The sequence below is a fragment of the Homalodisca vitripennis genome, chromosome 4, assembly GCF_021130785.1.
Source record: "Homalodisca vitripennis isolate AUS2020 chromosome 4, UT_GWSS_2.1, whole genome shotgun sequence".
NCBI classification, from domain to species: Eukaryota; Metazoa; Arthropoda; class Insecta; order Hemiptera; family Cicadellidae; genus Homalodisca; species Homalodisca vitripennis.
In genome coordinates this window covers 10,003,963-10,027,073 of record NC_060210.1, presented here as the reverse complement: position 1 = coordinate 10,027,073, position 23,111 = coordinate 10,003,963, and the positions used below count along the sequence as shown (strand labels likewise).

The following is a 23,111-nucleotide window of genomic DNA, read 5'->3' as shown; positions in this document are numbered from 1 at the left end:
TAGAAAATTTATTACAAAACCTTCCAGATTCAGATATGTTTGCTGTCGAGATTGAAGATTTTAAAGCAGAATATGATAACAAACTTGCAAATTTCATGAGTTCAAATGAAGTTGCTGATAAAATAAAAACATTGGAAAAAGAAGTTGATGATGGTGTAAAAAAATTATTTACCAATTTAATGTCTCATATCGAAAAAGCTGATGAAATTACTGAAGCGATCAAAGTTGAAAAGAATTATGTTAGTTTGGCTAATAAGAAAAGAATTGTCGGTGTTCGACCTGGTATTGACAAACATGATGTTGTTGTTAAAGAACAAATTTCAAAACCTCTAAAATTATCAGAAAACATCGATATTGTTGATTTACATGATCCGAATGTTAAAAATGCCTTAGATTTTAAAGGAAAAAGAATTAGCAGTGTTAGTAAAGGAATTAATCCATTTGATGTTGTTGTAATGATTCAATTAGAAGATCATATTAAAATGTTTAATGAACTAAACAAAAATTACGAGAATCATAAACAGCATGTTAAAGATTTTACAACAGAAGTCTATGACAAGTTAGAAGCCAGAAATAGAAGATCAGTAGACGATGTTGGTGAATTACTTGATAAAGTAAATAAACTAGAAGAAAACTTTAATACATATAAAAATAGTGTTAATGTATTAGTTGGTGAAGTAATTAACAAAATTCTGAAAAATTTTGATACAAGTTTTAATGAGAAAATAAACTTTTTTGAAGATTTTGGTACACGTTTAAATGAGCAAATAACACATAATAATGAATTACTTAAAAGTATAGATGATCGATACTCTTTATATCTCGATAAAGTAAATAAACTAGAAGAAAACTTTAATAAATTTAAAGAAGATGTTGATAAAACTTTTGAAAACATCGACAACAGATTTAATGGAGTAGGCGGCTATGATGACTAATTTTCTTTATATAAATGGCGCTCATATACTGTGTGAGGTGTAAGGCAAAAACTGAAACAAATGATATAAAATACTATGCAAACATCAATGGAGTTAAGAGAATATCTGGAAAATGTGCTGAATGTAACTCAAAAAAGAGTCAATTTATAAAAACTTGATTTTGAAATTTTTTCCTAATAAATAGAGATGGCGGGACATTACAGTGCTTTCGATCTTTTTATCATGCAACACGAAAGAGATTTGAAAAAAGAACATTGGGATGACATTTCTCAAAAATATGAATTATCCGAAGATATGATGAGATTATACGTAAACAAATTGAATTGGTATAACATTGCTAAATATCAAACTTTATCATCAGAGTTCATTCAAGAAAATATACATTATCAATTAAAAGATCATATGTCTGTTCTTTGTCTCTATCAACACTTGAGTATAAAGTTTTTGGATGAAAATAAAGATACAGTTGATTGGAACAATATTATAGATAGCGGTTACTATCCTGTGCAGATTTTATTGAAATATGTGACCGAGATCGCAAAATTTAAGGAAGAGAATCCTGAATATGACGAAGTAGATCATTAAAAATGACTCTAATCTTTTTAATTATTTTACTAAAATTTATATCTTTTCTTATAAAAACGTACATTAGATCGATGAAAAAATGATACACGATGTTTAAAATTTCTAAATTTTCTCTTATTAAATGGCGGACTACAGAAAATATGCTAGTGATATTGAAAGGGCGGAGTTTAAAAATTTCTATCCAATTAGTAAACAACATTTGAATGAACCGAATAAAAGAACTGAGTTTAATATTGATTTTGGAGATAACTTTTGCTCGTCTAACTTCCAGTTTTATATTTCTGGAACTTTAACAAAACAAGATGGTCAAGCATATCTTGGAACTGATAATGTTAGATTAATCGATAATTTTATACCGTTTTTATTTTCTAAGATTGAAGTAAGAAAACACAATAAATTGATAGAAGAAGTCGAAAACTGTGGCCAATTAAGCACAATTAAAGGAACTATTTCGTATTCAAAAAGTGATGTTATTTCTCAAACTTCTAATGGCTTTGAATCAGATTTTAAATTTGGTGTTTTTGAAGCAGCTGGAAATTTATCTCATTTTGGATTAGGATTTTTTGAAAATGTTACTATTCCGATCTATAAAGGAGGATTTTATCTAAGTTTTATAAGAGCAGAAGACGATGATGTGATTCTGAAGACTGCAACTGGAAATGTTATGCCTGTTGATGGAAAAATAACAATTACAGATTTTTTTATTAGAGTTCCAATGATTGATTATAAAACCACGAGTAAAATTAGGTTGATTGATGAAATTACAAAAAGTCAAAACATTATGTTTAATTTTCTAGATTGGCAATGTATTGAACAAAAAGGTATTTCCGGAACAACTTATTCGTTCGATATTACAAATATTTATAGAAATATCTTCAATCCCAAGTTCGTTATCATTGGTTTTCAAACAGGTAGACAGAATAATCAAGAAAAAAATCCTTCAAAGTTTGATAGTTTGGATGTAAAAAATATCAGAGTAAAATTGAACGGTTCTTATTATCCAGATGAATTACAAAACTTAAACATTTCAGGAGGTCTTTTCAGAATCATGTATCAGATGTATCAAGATTTTAAGAAAGTTTACTGTAATAATAAGGAAATGTATTACAATCCTAAAGAATTTTTAGCGAATAGACCTATTTATGTCATTGATACAACAAAGAGTATGACAAATATTTCTGGTTCAAAGAACGATATAATTATCAATATGGATTTTCAAAAAGCTGTTACAAACTCGACATGTTATGTGGTTGTGGTTTCTGAGAAATTTTTAGCCTATGATGTGATTAAGAACGATATTAGAGAAATTCAGTAAAATTCACGTTATTTTCACTATTATTCATCGGATAATTTTAAAACTTTACAGAATTGTTAAAGACATTGATATAAGTATTCATTTTTAATTTCAAAAGAATATCTTAAAAAATGGGGATGATATTAACAAAAAACTATTCCAAGGTCATCTTAAGGGTTGGACCGGAAGTTATGATTTTAAAAAATACTTTAATATTTACTGATCCTATATACCAAATTTCAGCAAAAAAGCTCCAATAGTTCTCGAGATATAAGAGTTTTAAGATAAGGGATGATTGGGGTAGTTTTTGAAAATTTTGTTATTTTCATGAAATTTTAAGTTGAACTCGCTTGTTTTTGAAGTTTCAGATTTTTCTGATAATTTTTTTTATTTTTTTATGAATATTAAGAAATAGGGGATGATTTCACCCTTATGGATAAGTTAAGTCGAAAGAGTTAAGTATTTACTATATGTGTACCAAATTTCATTAAAATCGGTTGAGTGGTTTTTGAAATATAAAATTATTAATAAATTTGTAAACTAGCAATCCTAATTGAACAACTTATATAGCAGAGATATAGCTTATAACTTTCGAGACTCTCCGTAGCTCAGTTGGTAAGACGCTTGCCTTCAAAGCCTGAGGTTCTGGGTTCAAATCCCAGAGCTTCAGGCGCGCTTTTTATTGAGGAAGACATGGTTGTCGTTCAGTGGTTGGGGACAAGTCTTTACACGAGTGGCCATAGTGTAATGACTATAGAACAAGCCGAGTAATGACAACTGTGGTTGGCGCGCCATTTGCTTCCTCACCTTTCCACTTCATTCCTTAATTCCTTCTCTTCCTTAATTCGTACATTCCTTCTCTTCCTTAATTCGTTCATTACATTCATCATTCACATCATTCATTAATACAACATTACACTTACAAAACACCCGACACAAATTCCCTAATTGTATCTCTCCATCAACTTCTACACAGTAGTTACCAAAGAAAAATGAGACTTGGGAACAAAAAAATTCCAGAGTCTAAGACCCGAATTACAGCTCCTAGCCATTAACTTGGTTGGACAGTAGCAGTGCAGGGCCAAGTCTCTAAACAATAGACACCGTAGAAGTTGAATGTGATGTGATTCCCCATAGCGCAAACACGCACACTAACAACACTACACCAAAGACACAATCATTCATTTTGTCTTTTACAATAATTGATGATGTTCATATTATTCTCTTTCATTCCTTCTAAAACTTCAAAAATATACTCTTTCGCTGATGAAAAATCTCGATTTCTTCCGGAATAATCTTTGTAATCGTACACATAATATCCTAAATAGTTGTACAATAGAATGAAATTATTTCTATTTATCTCTGTTGTAGAAATGTAAACACAAACATTTGCGCTGAAAAATTTATATCTCGGCAGACTTAGTTCCATAATCTCCATTTATAAAAAAATCTTTTTGTTTAAATGGAAGAGTATAATGCCAACTGTTACAAGTGTTCTAATAGAGGAGAAATTATCGATAAAATATATTTAGTTTGTAGAGGTTGTAATTTAATTTTGTTAGAAAGACCTAAACCTAAGAAATTTCGAAATAAATTAACACATTTGAATAACCTGCTTACAAAATTGCAATATGGAGACAAGAAGCAAACAAAATTTGTTACAGAATTTAGAAAACAGAATAAAAATTTTTACTTATCTCTTGGAACCATTGACAAAATTATTTTCCTTTTCAAAGAATACATTAGGTTTGTAGGTATCGATACACACGTTTATTATGAAAAGATATTACCTGTATTTTTTCATTATCTGGATGTTGAATTTGTTTATGATTTTGAACCAGAAATCCTCGATGATTTTATAGTACATTTGGAGAAATTAAACGAAGAACCTCTTGAAAAGAATGCGGTTTTACTCACATTCTCCCCGACTTCTCGAGTGAAGGTTAGCGAATTTCATTTTTTCCGTCTTTAAATTTTTTCTATTTAAATGGAGTTCTTGAAAGAGTTAAATGATATTGGAGAATGTAAGTTTAAAGAGTATAAGAAGTTAAATGAATTGGAAGAAAGGAAGAAACATAGAATCTTGAATTTGGAGAAAATGAAAGATAAATTCGGGTTTACAATAATTGCCGAGTTGGAAGATTGTAAAGTACACTTGCCGAACAGATTTTTGACTGTTTTGGATGAAAAAAAGATTAAAGAATTAAACAAAAATGAAAAATTACACTTGATTGTTAGTGGAAAGAAGACTATTAAAGATAAAGAAATTATAACAATTAACTTTGTAGAATAAAGTCTTAACTCTAAAACTTGCAGTCCCTCCCCACGTCATAGTACTGTTTTGATAACCATAGTTGGTGTCTTTCTTCATAGGAATCACATGGAATATTATCTACAGTAATACCTTTTGTTTCACACAAAATGTGGCTATATTCTATAAGAAAAATTCTATAATGCTCTTTAATGAATTGTGTTGATAAATCTTGATACTCACAAAAATTCCTAAGAAATTCATCAATTAAGTCTTGATTATCTTGAAAGGACGTATAATATGGGAAAAATGTCATAAAAAAACGATGAAAACTCTCTGTTTGTTTATTTTTTACTTTCTTTTCAATATCTTTCGTAATTATATTAAATATATAATCCCTTATTTTTTTCGTTTTTTGTGTGTACACGTGTGCAGTTTTCGTTCTTTCTGCAAAAGACTCTACAAGTTCTTTTAATTCTGTTTCATTTAAAGACGGTATCAACTGTTGTTGAGAATAAACCGGCAATTCACTGAATTCATCTTTGTTGCACTGTTTTAATGCTAGAAATTGTAGAGACTTTGGTGAGTTCATGTTGTTTGGTGACTATTTAGTAGAAAAGTTTTTTATTAAAGTATGTTTTTAGTAAAAATGTTTTAAATTGATTAAATTTTATTAAGATAAATCCTTTATTCGTAGCAGATTTGACAACATTTTACAAAGCACAGCTTAAGAAAGTAGAAGCTCAGATTCGGTTAATTTTTCATTCCACAGAGTAGATAGTAATGTACCGATCGCTTTTGGAGACGAACGACTGTAGATTCGGTTAATTTTTCATTGAGATTTGCTGTGTTATTTCTCAGCTTCCTTTATGGTACATTGAACAGTATTTTACATTGCTTTTCGGTCGGCTCCGAAAGTGCGCCAGGAACCCCATATTACTATCTACTTATATATATATATATATATATGTGGGGAATTAAAAATTGCCCCATTTTGAGCTTCATCTTCACAGAGTTTTTTGGATCTCTTCAGATGAACATGACTTCATATTCCTGGAGCGTCAGATTCCAGATACTACATTAAAAGGCAGGTGAACTGGAGCTAAACTCAACATTCAAATTAAATCAACCCTTCCCACCACAACTACAGTGTGTGTAGTGAATCATGTTGAATCTTGCTGTAAAATTTGCACTAATGTAAGTATATGAAAAGTATATATCAAAATCTCTTCAAGCACATTGCTCTCTTTAAAGTAAAACTAGTTATAAGAACAATCTTATTATTCTAAAAGGCTTTTGTTGAATAAAACATTACAATTAAGTAACAATTAATTGAAAGATAGTCAGGGAATAGGATATGAAATAAAAAAAAAACATAGTGTACTTAATTTATATTTGTTATTTCCAAATACACAAATCTCATTCATACTAATTGAAAGAATACATCATACAAAGTACATGAGAGCTGCTATGTAGTATTGCACTGGCATCTATAACTTAATTTACAAATTGACAACACTGAAAAACAAGTGTACAGGTAACCTTGTACGCTTGTACAAGGTCACTTATCTTATATACTGTATCCATTTTACTGCTTTCAATAACAAAATTCAAGTGTTCGGTACATTTTCCTTCATTCAAACCATTTAAAAATGTTTATTAAATGTTTCTAGAAGTAAATGTTCAAATTTGAAATAAGATCGATCAATCTGACGCTTTAGATACCATCGTCAAACATACTTTTTGAGAGGAACACTATGATTTGAAGAGGTACTATTAATTAGATTTAACATTTTTACGATTTTAAGGTTGATAATGAGTTATTCCAGTGCAAAAATTTACCTTAAAAAATAATACTGTACGAAATTAGTAGACATTTATGACATGTACTACGCACGGCACTAGGGCACGGATCTACTACAACATCCAAAAGCACTTAACGATCAAGTTACAAAAAAATTGCATTGATTGGTAAAAACTTAAATTGCGATGAGAAATGCAGCCATTGTCAAATTCTAAGTATTTATTTACAAAAGTTGCTCCAAGGGGAATCTACAGAAAACATCACATTTCACACGGAAACAAAATTAGGTCTAACAATATAAACTTCTAACAATAACGAGTACGGAGCTGTTATGGCCAATACTTACAGTTAAGCTAAAATTAATATAGTAATTTATGGCTTATTACTATAGGATTCCATTAAATGTGAAACCTGTAGGTCCCTAAATTGTTAAGAGTAATTTTGTGAATAAACTATTGAATTATAAAAGCAAACAGATTATCAATGTAAATTATTTTTAATATTTCTATGAGAACTAGGCTCTAACAACTACATTTCGTAAAGGGCTAAGCCCTATAATGACTGAACATAAATTTAGCGTATTTATTGTAATCACACTAAAACTTGGTGACAAAACGGAACTTCAATTTGGATGTAGTGTAGTGGTAAATGTTAAGAAATACAAAAACAATTTACACTGATATTTTAATATAGAGCGCATTTGTGTGCTTTTAAATAATAAGTGAATGAGTGTAGCAACAGGTTGATACATTGTTGGGATAGAAATATAAGATTTTCATAAACTACTATACTACTTACATCTAATTACTTAAATATATTAAAATTCAAATAATAGTTTTCAAAAACTTTAAAAAATAATAAATTAAAATAAAGACAGCGGACGGCTAGTTTTATTATCTACATAAATAAGGTAATTTGGAATGTTTTCTCAGAAACAAAAAAATTCAATGTACAACTTCTTCCGTTGAAAGTAAAATTTTCCAATCGTCGAGAGGACACCAATAATACGTTCTCATGGAATAATACATTTTAGCCATTTCTGTGATGGACAGATAGAATATCCACTTAATGGAACAACTATGAAACACAAAACACCAATAACAAAACAACAATTAATCTACTTAATTTAAGTAAAGCTTATAAAAAATAATAAGTACATAGCCTATAATGTAAAAACAAGTGAATCCTCAGCCTATCAACAACATTAAATACTTGAATACCAATTTATTTCAAGTGCAAAACATTTTTTTAGTTTCATTAGATCTAAATGATTTTAAAAATCTGTTACAAGTGAAGAGGGGGAGGGGAGTTTAGAACATGGTGAGTTGAGTTTCTACAGTAAGCGCCACGTATCAGTCTAATTCCAACTGTTACGTCGTGCAGTATTGAGGGTTGTCATGACGTACACGTTGTATTGAGGGTTGACGTGACGTACACATTGTATTGCACACACAGATTTTAACATAACAATTGGAATTGAATGTTGTTGAGGTGCGTTTAGGCGTGCCCCTCCTACAGCCATCTGGTCCCAGGCGGGAACCTGAAACACAATCGTCATTATACATATACACATTACACACATTGTACTTCACAGCACAACAGTAAATATTGAACATTACTGAGGTACGTTTAGACGCACTACTACAGCCAAATAGCTCCTGAAAGGAACACAGGATCAGACGGCTTAAAACACTTTAACTCCCATGTGTATTATTTATATACGCACTTAAGTTTATGGGTGGTCCATGTGTATTTGTTTTATACACAGTGAAATTATACTTTAAAAATGTTATAAATTTAAGTACGTACCCAATATGGTCCAAGTGTCTCATTGTACTGGTAATGGGTACAGGAATATGTGAATACATGGGAAAATAGCCTAATGCCCATAGGGAGCTGTTTATGAAGTGTGTAAAAATATGATACACATGGGCCTGAGTAATAAAATCATGTACGCAAGATGGGACAAAAAACCCCAAGAACCTGAATTTCTTTGTGCAATGTAGGAAAATAAGTAAACAATCTAATGTAAACACAAATGTAATTTTATAAGAGTAGTAAAAAACATTACAGCACAAAATTTATCTTGAAAAAAACCATTTGTAAAGGCCTACTGAGTATATTTGGGCACTGATTTATGAGTTTAGAAAAAACATTCCAAACACAGGTATTGACTGGAACAACCATTGCATTTCGTTTTCACTTGTGCAGATTTCATCACGAATTGTATCCGAATCCATTATGAACACAAATAAAATAAGCACTAAGTTACACAAACCAAATTTCACCTAACCTCTTTCTGTTGTTCTGTTTGTAAACCAAAACATTGAATGACTAGTGCTGCCCTTGGTGGCCAATCCCCGGACCACTGCAACCAGTGGCAGTCTGGGCCCAGACCAACAAAAAGACCCATTAGTTGTAATGATAGGTGTGCAGATAAGCTATACACAGCAGCAGAAACATGACCATTTCGTGTGTATAAATAAAATACACATGGGCTGAGTGAAAGTTATTGTGTGTATCAAATATATACATATGGTAGCGAACGCCTACAATGATGAAAGCCACTTGGGCTGGAGGTAAAAGTACACTTTAAATGCCTGGTAGTCAAAGTGTTTGATGTAAGAAGTTCAAACTAATTTACAAAAGAAAGAAAATGTACAGAATTCATACTGGAATATATTTCAGTGGTATCACATGCTAATATCACGACATAGCAATTTTACACGTTTAGTAACAAATCTTATTATATAAAAATTTTTAATATTCTGCAGTTTATATTTTTCACACATAAAATAGTGCTTAAAGTATTGTATATATTCTTTTTCTCAGTATAGATTACATATCACTCAAGTACGGATTTTTCTCTGTCTAATTCTGTTTGCTTACATTGGGATGGCAAGCTGAGCAGGGAAGATTTTTAAGACAAAATTTTAAATACGGTACCTTAAGGTTTATAAACAAGAACATAGCCTAGAAACATTTTTGGTGGGGTCCATACAACTGACATTTCCCATAGTGGACAGGAGTAAGGCCCCATTCTGTGTCTTGAAATGTTCTTGTCCCGTTTTTTTGTTGAGAACGATTTTTCAGGATTACATATCAGTAGGCCTAATAGTGAATTATTTAAATAATAACAACCCCTTGGATCCCTCGCTGGCTACGTCCTTGTTTATAATGTAACTGCTATCTTGAGTACACACAGTGTGTTAACACTTATATTAAACTCTTTGCTTATAATGAAAAAATATAATAAAACGTGAAAATAAATGTAATAATAAAATCATTAAGTTTATTGAGCACAATCAAAATATCAATGGTAATACTGCAAAAATATAAAAAGCCTACATTTTCAGATTCTAATCTTTAAGCCTCACGTAAATGAGACTTCTTTATATACCTAAGACCAATGATTCTACAAATCCCAATAGTGTTTACTTTTTTAAAGGGTTATAAAAATATGGGATTACATAAACATCAGTAAATATAGAGATATAAAAGTGTTTGGTATAGTAATGTATTGTGAGAATGTTACGTAACAACACTTTTTATTAAAAATATTTTTAAACTGTATTATCAAGAGAGACCATTTGAGCGTGAAAGGATAAATGATGGTAATCCATTTCACAACGAACAGTGCGATCTCAGACACATGAAACATATTAATTTAACATAACACATTACTCTAGCATATCTAGCATAACATTTTAATTTAAATTATGAGACTAAGGGAAAATAGTGAAAAAGAATATTTATATAAAAAAATTATATATATATATATATATATATATATATATAAACGAATGTTTGTCTGTATGTACTTTATAAACTCAGAAACTGACCGATCATTATGAAAATTTGTATGTATATGTACTTTTACACGTAGAAGATTTATATGCTATGCCCATTGATGTAACTCACCACCAGGCGGCGCTGCAAAATATAAAAGTTATCAAAGCGCCTCCACAGTATAAACTGCAATTACGAGCCAGTTAGGTATATTAAATAGCCAAACATTATTTGAAGGCACTAAGTTTTGATGTATATTTGTCTTTATAATAAATTTCTGATTGAAATTAAAGCTTGAGTGTTAGACCACTTTATAATAAAGTACATTTACGTACAATGGGTATAAACATACACTTTTGGCAGATTTTCTTGAACATGGCAACAAAGCAAACTCTACATCAGCGTTGGAAATATAATTCACTTGAACCAGAGTTGCTCATACACGAACAAAGCTTACGAAAAGTGTGTGAAGCTACACGAAACAGCTAGTTCTAAATAAAAAACAATATTAAAAACAACCTTGATGAAAGATGGCTTTCTAAAACATGTAATATATTATGGCCGATTGGGTGTTTTTAAGGTTACCATAAAGATAATTTTCTCAACTTGGCACAAGAAAACATTATTCAATGATAATAACAAAAACAACTACCTGATGGCATCGTGGTCGCTTGTCTAGAAGTCTAGAGGCTGGTCCGCACTCCCTTCTAAATCTTGATCTGAGTCATCATCATCGTCATCGTTGTCATTGTTCAGATCATCGACTGGCGGCAGCTTAGCTGCTGGCTTGCTCTTACCAATCAAAGCCTCTGCAAACAAACGAGGGTTTGGTGTGAGAAATGGTAAAGTAAAAAAAATGGTAAAAGAACTGATAATAATGCCAAAAAAAAAGATTTGGCATTGGCTCTTGGGTAGCAACTAGAATTAAGTGTAATTTGGTGTACCTTCAGGTACAATAAGTAACTCTTGTCGGCTAATTGTAACTCTTTAAGATCAAGTTTTTCTTTCCATAGCCAAATTTTGGTTTTCGGTGAAATATCCGTTATAAAACCAACTTAACAAAAACAGTGTTTGGAAAATATAATTTTGTGTATAGGTTTGCATTTGTTTTGAATTTAACATAAAGATCCATAACCGAATAGACTGACCAATGTTTACAGTTGCTGCAGTGCCTCATAACAACAATAACAAGACTAATCATCCGTTCCCATGAATGTCGATCAGTTGCAGACAGGAAGAGAACCGAAAGGCCGGCCACCATTTTGACAGACGTTTAACTGGATGAGGTTAGAAATGAGATGCTAAGTATTCCTTCAAAAACTAAGAGGAGACTATATGCACATTCTATGATTTCATATGCTAGTGCTCAAAAAGCAATGAAAAAATTAAAACTTCATGCTTATCATATACGTAGTGTTCAGGAACTGAGAGAGTCGGATAGAAAAAAGCGCCTATATACCATAGATAGTTCGGACCTTCGTCGGTATCAATGTAGTTGTACAAATTGATCATGTTTTATTCGCTGATGAGACTTGGTTTCATCTCAGTGGTTAAGCCAAACCACAAGAATTTAGTAAATTTGTTTATTTGTACATTACGAATCCAATAACATCAGGAAATGGAATCATGTCAAAACTGCATTTTTTATGGCTCTGAAAATCCTCAGTTTTGACGTCTCCAGATTTTTTCCTATAGGGTTATCTTTTTGCGTATAAAAACCAGCTGCACACACTGGATGAATTCAAAATGAACATAACAATGGAAATCAACGACGTTATTGTAAACATGTTAAAAAAGCCTCAACATGATAAAAGCCTCATGATAAAAGGAATTCATGCATGCATACAGTACTAATAAGGTAGCCAATTTGAGCAATTGTTGTAAAAATCTAAGTAATTTGTGTATAAAAATAATAGTAACTTAAGTTTGCAAACCATATTTAGGTTTATTTGACCACTGTTATTCTTTTTATACTCTTATACGATTATCTTTTGATTACTATGTACAATCAATATGACAAATAATGTATGTAATGTATTTCAACATATATGTTAAAAACAAACATCCATGAATTTATTTCACTAGCAAAAGAAATTCTTTTTGCCTTTTTGTTCCTGTATTCATGCATATAAATATGACTTACCACAGTTGGGTTTTCCTCTAGTTCTGGAGTTTGGTAACTCAACTCCATGCTTGTCCACACACCAGCACATGCCTACTGAGGAGTGACACTGTGTGGCTTGGTAGTAACCCTCCCCGTCACACTCGGGCACATACACTCCTGCAATGAATCAATCAATGAATAAAATTATTCATGCTTGTCCACACACCAGTACATGCCTACTGAGAAGTGACACTGTGTGGCTTTGTAGTAAACCTCCCCGTCACACTCGGGCACATACACTCCTGCAATGAATCAATCAATGAATAAAATTATTCATGCTTGTCCACACACCAGTACATGCCTACTGAGGAGTGACACTGTGTGGCTTGGTAGTAACCCTCCCCGTCACACTCGGGCACATACACTCCTGCAATGAATCAATCAATGAATAAAATTATTCATGCTTGTCCACACACCAGTACATGCCTACTGAGGAGTGACACTGTGTGGCTTGGTAGTAACCCTCCCCGTCACACTCGGGCACATACACTCCTGCAATGAATCAATCAATGAATAATTATTCATGCTTGTCCACACACCAGCACATGCCTACTGAATCACTATTGGCAACATCATAGTAAAGCAAATGTGTCAAGGCAATGGGTATAACACTAGTAAGTAATGTAAATTAATAACAGAAGCTTAAATTTATACTTAGTAGTGAACCTATTGTGTATAATGAAGCAGTTACATAAATAAACAGGAACTTTACTCTAAAACTATTACAATTAATAGCAGCCATATTACAAATAATAACATTATCTGCTTAAAATTACAAGTGGCCTAAAATTATTTAAATTATAATTTTATATATTTATAATTATTTTAATAATTATAATTAGTCATAAATTCTCAACCAAAGTGAAAACTCATCAGTACAATAAAAAGAATTTTCCAACAGCAATGTATACAATTTTCTAAAAGCTATTTCAGTAGTATATTTAGCTATCAATAATAAAAGATTAATGTGAACTCTAAAACACATATTACTAAATGGCTATTCAATGATCAATTTTAACTGATAACTGCTTGATTTTTTTGTGATATAGGAATGAACTGTGTTATTAAATTTTAAATATTATTGTTAATACTATATCTACAGATTAAAATACATGTAACTTTATTTCAACTTCCATATCTTTGTTTAAAGTGAAGTTAAACCGTTGTTGTTCATTAATCTGTGTTAGAAAGCTTGTAAGAATGCAAATGTATTAACATTTAGCCAAATAAGATATTTATTTGTTACAACACTATTGGATATGACGAAATCCCATTTTTTATAGTAAAACAATGCTTAACTGTTATCATCGGTGCCTTGACATACAGTATGAAGTAAATAACTCTTTACAAAATGGGATTTTTCTTGATAACTTTAAGATTCCCAAAGTTCTTCCTATTTAAAAAAGGGAGATTTGGGGATGTTGCATGCTACAGACCTGTGTATCTATCCAATATTATTCAAAATCTTTGAAAAAGTAGCTTTAAAACAGTGTTTTTTCACATCTTGAAAGTATTCCATTATTAGATACACAACATAATTTTAGATCTAATAGATCAACCATTACTGCAGGGATTGAATTTATCGAATCCATTATTAGACATTTCATTCTATAGACAAAGGAGAAAAAAGTAGTGAAGTAGGAGAACAAAATTAATCAAATTCAAGTAACAAAGTTTCTTGGTCTGATAACAGATCAAAATTTATCATGGGACAAGCATGTAGATCATGTTCTATACAAAACTTCTAGCGGAATATATGCATTGAAACTTAAGGCTAAGCAATGTAATACTGATACACTGAAAACCATTTTTTATGCTTTAATTCAATCCCACATTTCTTATGGTATATGTATTTATAGAGCAACAACATCCAAGACAAATTTTGATAGGATATTGCTTTAGCAAAAACGAATATTAAGAATAATTTGAACGAAATAAGTCTGTCTTGATAACACTCCAAGGAATTTATAGATTATTTCCGTTTTACATCTATATAACCAAGTTACAACAGTATTGTTGCTGTGTTTATATTCGAATTAATACTACTTAAGACAACTCTTCTCACCAATATTCGATGTAATTCTCCTCTTGACAGCTGCACAAGGTCTGTCTGTCTTGTCAAAACACTTGCACCACTCGTGGGGACTCACGAAAATGTCCCTGAAAATAAAAAAAACAAAATACATTAGTCTACTACATAGATGTGTGAGCATAGCACATGCTATTTACCGGTGGCGTAACTAGGACATGGCTCTGGGGGGGATAAATGAGATTAAAGAGCACACCACACCAAGGGTCATAGAATAAATATAAATAAATTAAATAGGCCTAAATTCAAAGTAAAACATTTAACTTAACCACTGTACAATCATATAATTTTACAAATTGTATAGGCATTTTGTGAGGGGCATCATAACTGTTGTTTATTATGATGGCTACAACTGCATCATAAATGCAACCTTAGCTAAGTATAAGGGATTAATATGGATACTCAAGCCAATATTATATTACTATTACAAATAATCGTGAATTTATGACAATTGTCTATCATAAACTAATTGTATAGAGTTTCAATCTTGTAACGTTAAAATCAACTTTCTAATCAGCAATTTGATTACACCTGTATCGTAAAGATTAATCCCCATACAATTCAACAGCTGGATTTAAATGTGTACTAACCTTGAGAAATCACATGGGATTACTAAATGAAGTTATGAGTACCGTAGCTGGATTGATAGTTAATACAGACCTGTCGGTGTCACAAGCATCCAAGAAGGGTTTGATGCAGTGTTCATTCTGGTCATGCTCAAGGTCATACAGCTCCTGTAGGGACAGCTGGGAGTCTGAGTCGATGTCCAGGTGCTGGAACATCCAGCGCACTTCACCCTTGCAGCCCACTGGGAAGCGTCCTAAGGACAGATACGAAGGTGTTTAGCTCATTATGGTACTTTGGTGTTAAACGAAGGTCACTATTATATTCTGTCCCTATCTGCTACTTGTTACTAAGTGATTTAAGTAGGTTTAGATTAGGTTATCGTAAATATGTTACTAGTAGTACCACAGTTAAAGTTAATCTTGACGAGTGTTCAAGTGATCTGAGCTTAAATTTGGGTTCTATCCCGAAGGATGTTTTTCATTTTGTGCCAAAGTGCGGGAAGGCACCACCGAAGCCCACATTTTGTTAGCTTGGCACCACCTTATGGCGAAAGAAGTAAAACATCTCTTTAGATACCGTAGTAGCTAAATTCAAGCTGAGATGGTGGTTTCAGGAGGTTCCAAATTGGAGAAGATGATGTCTCCTCCTGTCATTGCGTTAAGTTTCTTGGGATCTTCATCAACAAAAAATTGAATTTTTTCTCTCAAGTTGACGCAGTTCTGTAGGAGGATCGGGAATATTTGTACTGAGGCGCTTGTCTGCTTTTGCTGACACTGAAGTATTGTTAGCTGCTTATTATGGCATTATATATCCATTTTTATCATATGCGGTTGAAATTTGGGACTCTGAATGAACTAGAACTAAACTGATATTCAGGCTCCAAAAGAATACAGTAAGAGCCATCTATAAAAAGTCGTAGCGTATTTAATGCAAACATCTTTTTAGGGAAAATAAAATTCTAACCTACTATATACATGTTGTTAAATTTATCCACAATAACATGTGGTCTTGTTCAAATCATGCCTACTGACACACAATTACAATCTCCGGGAAAATTGCCAAATTCCCTTCCCCAAACACAGAACTACTTTTTTTGAGCATCATCTTCATTTTAATGAAATCAGACTTTACAATGCGCTGCCGGAGGAGCTCAAGGCCGAGAAGTCCTTTCAGTCATTTGCAAGGAGAGTAAAGAGACATATTTTGCAGTGGTGTTGTTTCAGTATCGGAGCATTTTTTATACAGTTAAGAAAATACAGATATTTGTATAGTGTTAAGGATGAGGAGGATAACTAAGTAGCATCTGTATTATAATTAACAACTAGTAATTTAGGAACATTTATTTTACCTTCTAGGAAATGTTCTCTTATGCCTATTACGAATTGTATTTCTTGACACTATTATACGTTTTTTGTAAACTGCAACAATAGGCTAAAGATGTTTTGAGTAGAGATCACTTAGGTGTTTGTTAAGGTTCACTTTAACTTTTTCTATTTATAATAATTAGTGTTTTGAATTTGGGTACTATCTCGAGAGATGTTTCTCTATTTTTGCCAGAGTGCGGAAAGGCATCACCGAAGCCCACACTTCGTTGCCTCTACGCCACCTTGCGCTTCTGACGAAAGAAGTAACACATCTCTCGAGATATTGTAGTTAGCTAAATTCAAGCTCAGATCACTTAAGCGCTTGTAATGGTGTACTTTAACGTTTTCTATTTATAATACATACTTATGTATTTAGCTATTTATATTGTGCAATAACAAGTAGTATATAGGGATAAAGTACTGTAGTGGCCTCCATATAATACCAAAGTACCCTCATTGTAATTAAGGTGAATTTGCTATTGGGGGATTAGAATAGTCTTGTACAAGACATTAGCATAGGACATTAGTCACTCACATTTTTAGGCTTTAGCTACAATAGTTTAAATATGCTGGATACCAAAATTAATGATTTTGGAATTATTATTTAAACACAATTATTCTCCATATTAATGAAAATAAAACTACATGGTTAAGCAAATGCTCAATAAAATTCAAGATGAATACTTTTATTTTTGAGCCGAAAAGAAATGTAAAGATCCAATTTTTTTTAGAATGAAGTGGTCTACAATATCTGTTTTTTTTATTATTATTATTTTAACATATATAACAAAATACAAGTTAATTTATAAGTACCTATCTAATGGCATAATCATGTAAACAGTTAGTGAAGCAACTTAAATAATTGTGCTTGTTTTGTTTATCATGGCTATTCGAATTGCTAAAAACTATTTAAGTTCATCTATATCATTACGTACCATTATATGAAATATTTTATTTCACACGAAATTCAGCTGAAGTTAATGCCAAAGTCTGTATGGAGAACCTATGAATGAATTGACAGTTCTGCTGTATTTAATTAATGAAAAATGTACTCACTAAATTATATTTTACTAAAAAACTTTATGAGAGGTGTCTCATATTGAAGATTTGAAAACTGATAATATGCAACAAAATGCTTTTCAGTTTTTCTCGCAAGAGATACTGTTTATATATCATGTTTGTATATTTCACTTGATTACAGCAAAATAGTTTGAGATAATTTTAGGAGGATTAAAGAACTTGAATCTTAAGTTGTATGTGGTACTTTAAGCAAGTTTAGTAGTACTTCCACTTAAATCAATGTCACCATCCTGTTCAGCTAATTTGAAATATTTTCACTATTGTTACTGAACAAAATATTTTGTATTTTCAACCCCGCTTCCCTCCTACAGAAGACCAAATGAATAACGTTTTAAGAACGCTTTTGTTTTGTAGAATGTGCATGCCTCAGTAAATACGCTTGGCACAATGTTGTGTCAGTCTTATTGGTATCATTGTTTTTTTTTTACAAATTTGAACATTATCCTGCGTGTTCCGAAAACAGGCTTTTTCAAAACTAAACTATACTAATGTACCAAACTTTAAGCACTTAGCACACCTGAAAGTACTTCAGCGATTGAGGAGTGAGTCAGTGAGTTTGTACAGGTTGGTGTATTAAAGGAGATATCTAACTAACTAATACAGAGTGTAGAGGTATGCAGCATAGTACAACACAAGCACTAAGAAGCATAGTTTGTGAAAGCGTTAATATTCACAAGACGACAAGATCATTTATCAGCGACCGAGGAGCATTTGTTTAGGCTACGACAATCCTAAGTGTTCTGGTTACTCTTGCAATAAGCAAAGCCCAAGCAATATTTAAACCTTCTCCTTTGCTACTACATTTGTACTTAAATCCTTTTAGCTTATGTAGTTGTATTTTTCACAGAATGTGATGTCTCTGTATTATAGTTTGATTAAGATTGTAATGCTTGACATATTAATTTTCTCGCATTGCTATTATTTTTTTGACTAAGGGAGATGGTCTGAAAAAATACTTAGTCTTTTGTACAATTACTTTTATTTTATTCTCATCATAGTCAATTAAAGAAACGTTTGTGGCTTTCATACTGAAAAGACTTGGCACATTTTCATGTAGGCAAACTCAAACACAGTTTTAATTATCCATGTGAAATTATCTGAAATGCTATAAAAGTATGCCTGATGAGAAAAATATTTTAAATTTCAAAACACTAGACAAATTTTACATTGCCTTCATACAATTTGTCACAGTATAAACTAAATGGCCTTATTTAAAATTATGTATGCCAGTTTATTTGAAATTAATTTACCTTATATTCCTTATTAATATTTCACTTTACATTCAGCACTTAACTCATACTTTTTGTCACAATTATAACCCGTTTTAAATTATTTCTTCAAGCTTCAAGCTGAATGATGTATTAATAAATTACACAAAAATGTACTACACAAAATATTGAGATATTATATATTTATAAAATAAAACATTTAAACACTCGTTCATTAATAAATATAAGTCAGCTGGCAGACGTAACCAAGATTGTTTCATAATGCAGTACATTCTAATTTTTTATTTTTTTCTAGTATTGTTGAAACTGGAGATATGTTTAGCAAAACTGGCACATCTTATATAAATTCAGTCCAAATCAAAATGGCTCACACACGATAACTAAGATCAGTCAACAGAATTCACTAGTGGTGTGCCAAGTTCAATCAAAAGTATAGTACTAGGCCTATCCGTAGGACCGCATTGTGAACAATTCTTCCAGTGAGACTGTGTTGTTTTTCTGTGCTTTATGCGTCTTCAGTGGGTTTTACTCGTATACTTTTCCCAGTTCTTTAGGATAAGCTCATTTTTCTAAACTTTTGTTCGTTAAAACGTTTTCTTCAAAAACTTTAGTGGGTAATTAGATCATTTGTGCATGCTTAGTTATTCCATCTGCACTATGACAAATTTTACCCTGTACTCTTCTAAGAACCAAAATAATTGTAATGAACAAATACAGTCAATTGATGGTCTGTAGGAGCTGCTTAATCCAGTCAGTAGAAAAAGACATTTGGTTGTAAAGGATGCTTGCTATTCATCAAGTTATTATTATAAATTCCTGCTGAAGTTCTCACCGAATAGCCAACAATACAAAACTGAATAAACAGCAGCTCTCAATGTGGGTTATGTGTTGTCACAGTAAATCTGTTCTAAATCAATTATTTATAATTCAATTTAAACAGTTTTGGTACCATTGCAATTGTAATAAAATCCTCTAAAAACTGCTACTCTTGTAATTCTTGAGAAAAACTGCTGGTTTTTAAGATATTCAAAGTATAAAAGTTTTAACGGCCGTCATTTTGAAAATACTAAAGATAGTTTAATGATATTTTTTTCAGTAATAATTAATCTTGTAATCTTGTTATTTTAAACATATGAGCCAAATTTGGTATAATTTAATTTATAATTTTTCAAGATATAAATTTTGTTATAGAAGACACATACAGACAACAGATGGGAAACTAAGCATCGGAGACCCATGTTCATATGGTGATATGTGTTTATCTGACCTGAGCAATAATGTGGTATACCTTTGTCCAGAGAGTTACGGGACACGCTTAGTTGTTTAACCCAGTCACTGGAAAAATACATTTGGTTTCAAATGGATCAGCTTACTCTTCTTCAAGCTGTTATTATAAATCCTTGTATTTGTATTAGTTTTGTTTGGATAATTGATTCATACACTTTGAAATTTTGAGGTTTCAGGGAATAATTTATAACTGTTTAAATGTATCATATATATGTATAATACTTACTCTATTTTGTTTCATACCCATGAAGGCTAATAGACAGTGACAGAAAGCTGTACCCAACAACTACTAAAATTGTATTTTGAAACGGTAAAATTTTATTTGTAGGATTTTAATACAAAAAAACCAGGCATCACAGAAAGCAATGTGTCAGTATATAATATATTCGTTAGATTGAAAAAAAAAACTGTATTAAACACACGCCACCTACTAAACTTTGACCAATGCACTCCAAAGTGTGAAGTGTTTGTACAAGATGCTGCAAATAATGGAAATAAATCTAATCTATTCTTATAAAACAAAACAGTAGATTTTAGGTCTTATATTAATGTGACTATTATTTATCGCACAAGAATTTTTAAAAGACCCTAAAAAATACTCTACAACAGAAATTCCTGAAAACATACAAATAAAAGGTGGTTATTTGATGACGAAAATGAAATTGCTTATTGGATGAACTTCAGAGAGATGCTGAGAGTTTCATTAAATACCAATTAAAATGTTCAGAAAGTGGTATGGCATTGGGAAGTTATAAGTGAATTAAGAAGCTTTGTTTGATGGAATTTCATGACTACGTTACAAAGAGGAGCTAACAAGGTAGCTTACAAGAGGAAAGTAATAACCACTGAGGTCTCTGTTTAGCTCCATACCTCTTTAACTCCATGCTGTTGTTATGGCTTGTACTTTGTTACAATTCTGTTTTTTCCTTAATTAAGAAACTTTATTTGATGGAATTTCATGACAAGTTGACAAAGAAGAGTTAACAAGGTAGTTGACAACAGGAAGCTAATAAGCACAGAGGATTGCTTGGCTCCATCCCTGACAAAAAAGAGCTAACAAGGTGGCTGACAACAGCATACTAATAACCACAGAGGACTCTGTCTGACTTTGTACTTGACAAAGAAGAGCTAACTACAGGAAACTAATAACCACAGAGGACTCTGTCTGACTTTGTACTTGACAAAGAAGAGCTAACTACAGGAAACTAATAACCACAGAGGACTCTGTTTGACTTTGTACTTGACAAAGAAGAGCTAACTACAGGAAACTAATAACCACAGAGGACTCTGTTTGACTTTGTACTTGACAAAGAAGAGCTAACTACAGGAAACTAATAACCACAGAGGACTCTGTCTGACTTTGTACTTGACAAAGAAGAGCTAACTACAGGAAACTAATAACCACAGAGGACTCTGTTTGACTTTGTACTTGACAAAGAAGAGCTAACTACAGGAAACTAATAACCACAGAGGACTCTGTTTGACTTTGTACTTGACAAAGAAGAGCTAACTACAGGAAACTAATAACCACAGAGGACTCTGTCTGACTTTGTACTTGACAAAGAAGAGCTAACTACAGGAAACTAATAACCACAGAGGGCTGTTTGGCTCCATACTTGTCATAAAGCAGATTCAAAAACATTAATTTTGGATAATTTGTCACAGAATTTTCTTAAGAACAGCCTTGTCCTTGGCTGTACTGATAGCCATATTAATTGGGCATCCAAATGCATTTTTATGTTTTTCGATGTTTTATTTGTTATTCGAAAAAATCTCAAAAACGTTTGTATTTCATTGTTGAAACACTCAAAATATATACAAATAAAAAAAAAAACAAACCAAAACGCGTTTGGATACATATTAATATTATTTAAAATGAGACATTTCCCATTGCTAGAATGAAACATAAGAAGGATTAGTGTATGATTTAAATGTGCATTTTGAACTGTGCTTATATTACAGATTTTCTATTGATTCATTATTAGCAGACCAACTTCGTGAGAAGGTGAAGAGTTGCTGATAAGACACAAATTAGATTTTATTTTATCAAATGAAAAATTAGAAAATTATGAAGATATACTTAATAAAATTACCTTTGCCCTTGTTGTGAGTGCGCCGCCGCTTGGCGTCGGCCATGATGACACTGAACCAGTCAAGCAGTCGATCACCCATGGCCTGAAGTGCGGCAGGGCTGCAGTCCTTGCTCCAGGCACCAGCTCCAGCTGCAGAGGTGGGCTTCGTGTCGAACACTTCATTGTCACCTCTCTGTCGCTCCTTGTCCTCATAGTAGGGAGGGTTGGTCACACTGTACACGTCCTGCTACAACACACACCAAGGTCATTATGGTCATTATGCGTGTAAATTAAGTTCAGGAGTGGTGTAGGTATTATAACATACATAATACAATTAACATCGGAAGTGAAATGTTTCTTAGTTAGTGGCATGACATCTCTTCAATGAACTCTTCAATCTAGTGCCTGAACTTTAAACTCTTCAATGATGTGCATTGTCTTCTCAAACACCCAATCCTTAAGTTTTTTTTTTCAAGGATTTAGGATTAAATTTCCTGATCTGTGGTGAAAAATGCCAGCTAAACCAGAGACCAAAGTAATGATTATAATACCAATATTTATAAAAATATGTGTATCTGCAGGAATCCAAACAAGATGTGTG

General features: G+C 31.9%; 1 protein-coding gene across 3 annotated transcripts in view; it reads right to left on the bottom strand.

Annotated features, from left to right (window-relative positions):
* Positions 1-6,441: 6,441 nt before the first annotated feature.
* LOC124358944 (proteoglycan Cow) overlaps positions 6,442-23,111 on the bottom strand; it is a 507,126-nt gene continuing 490,456 nt past the window's right edge. Inside the window, exons 6-11 of one of the 3 annotated variants that reach the window (XM_046811223.1) lie at positions 22,532-22,754; positions 15,572-15,731; positions 14,888-14,982; positions 12,802-12,939; positions 11,311-11,467; positions 6,442-8,409 (exon numbers count right to left, since the gene is read on the bottom strand). In XM_046811223.1, coding sequence (XP_046667179.1) covers positions 11,334-11,467; positions 12,802-12,939; positions 14,888-14,982; positions 15,572-15,731; positions 22,532-22,754 — 750 coding nt within the window. In that variant the 3' untranslated portion in view covers positions 6,442-8,409; positions 11,311-11,333. Of the gene's footprint in view, positions 8,410-11,310; positions 11,468-12,801; positions 12,940-13,197; positions 13,315-14,887; positions 14,983-15,571; positions 15,732-22,531; positions 22,758-23,111 lie in introns of those variants that run through there. The other 2 variants (XM_046811222.1, XM_046811221.1) reach the window with 2 other exon arrangements.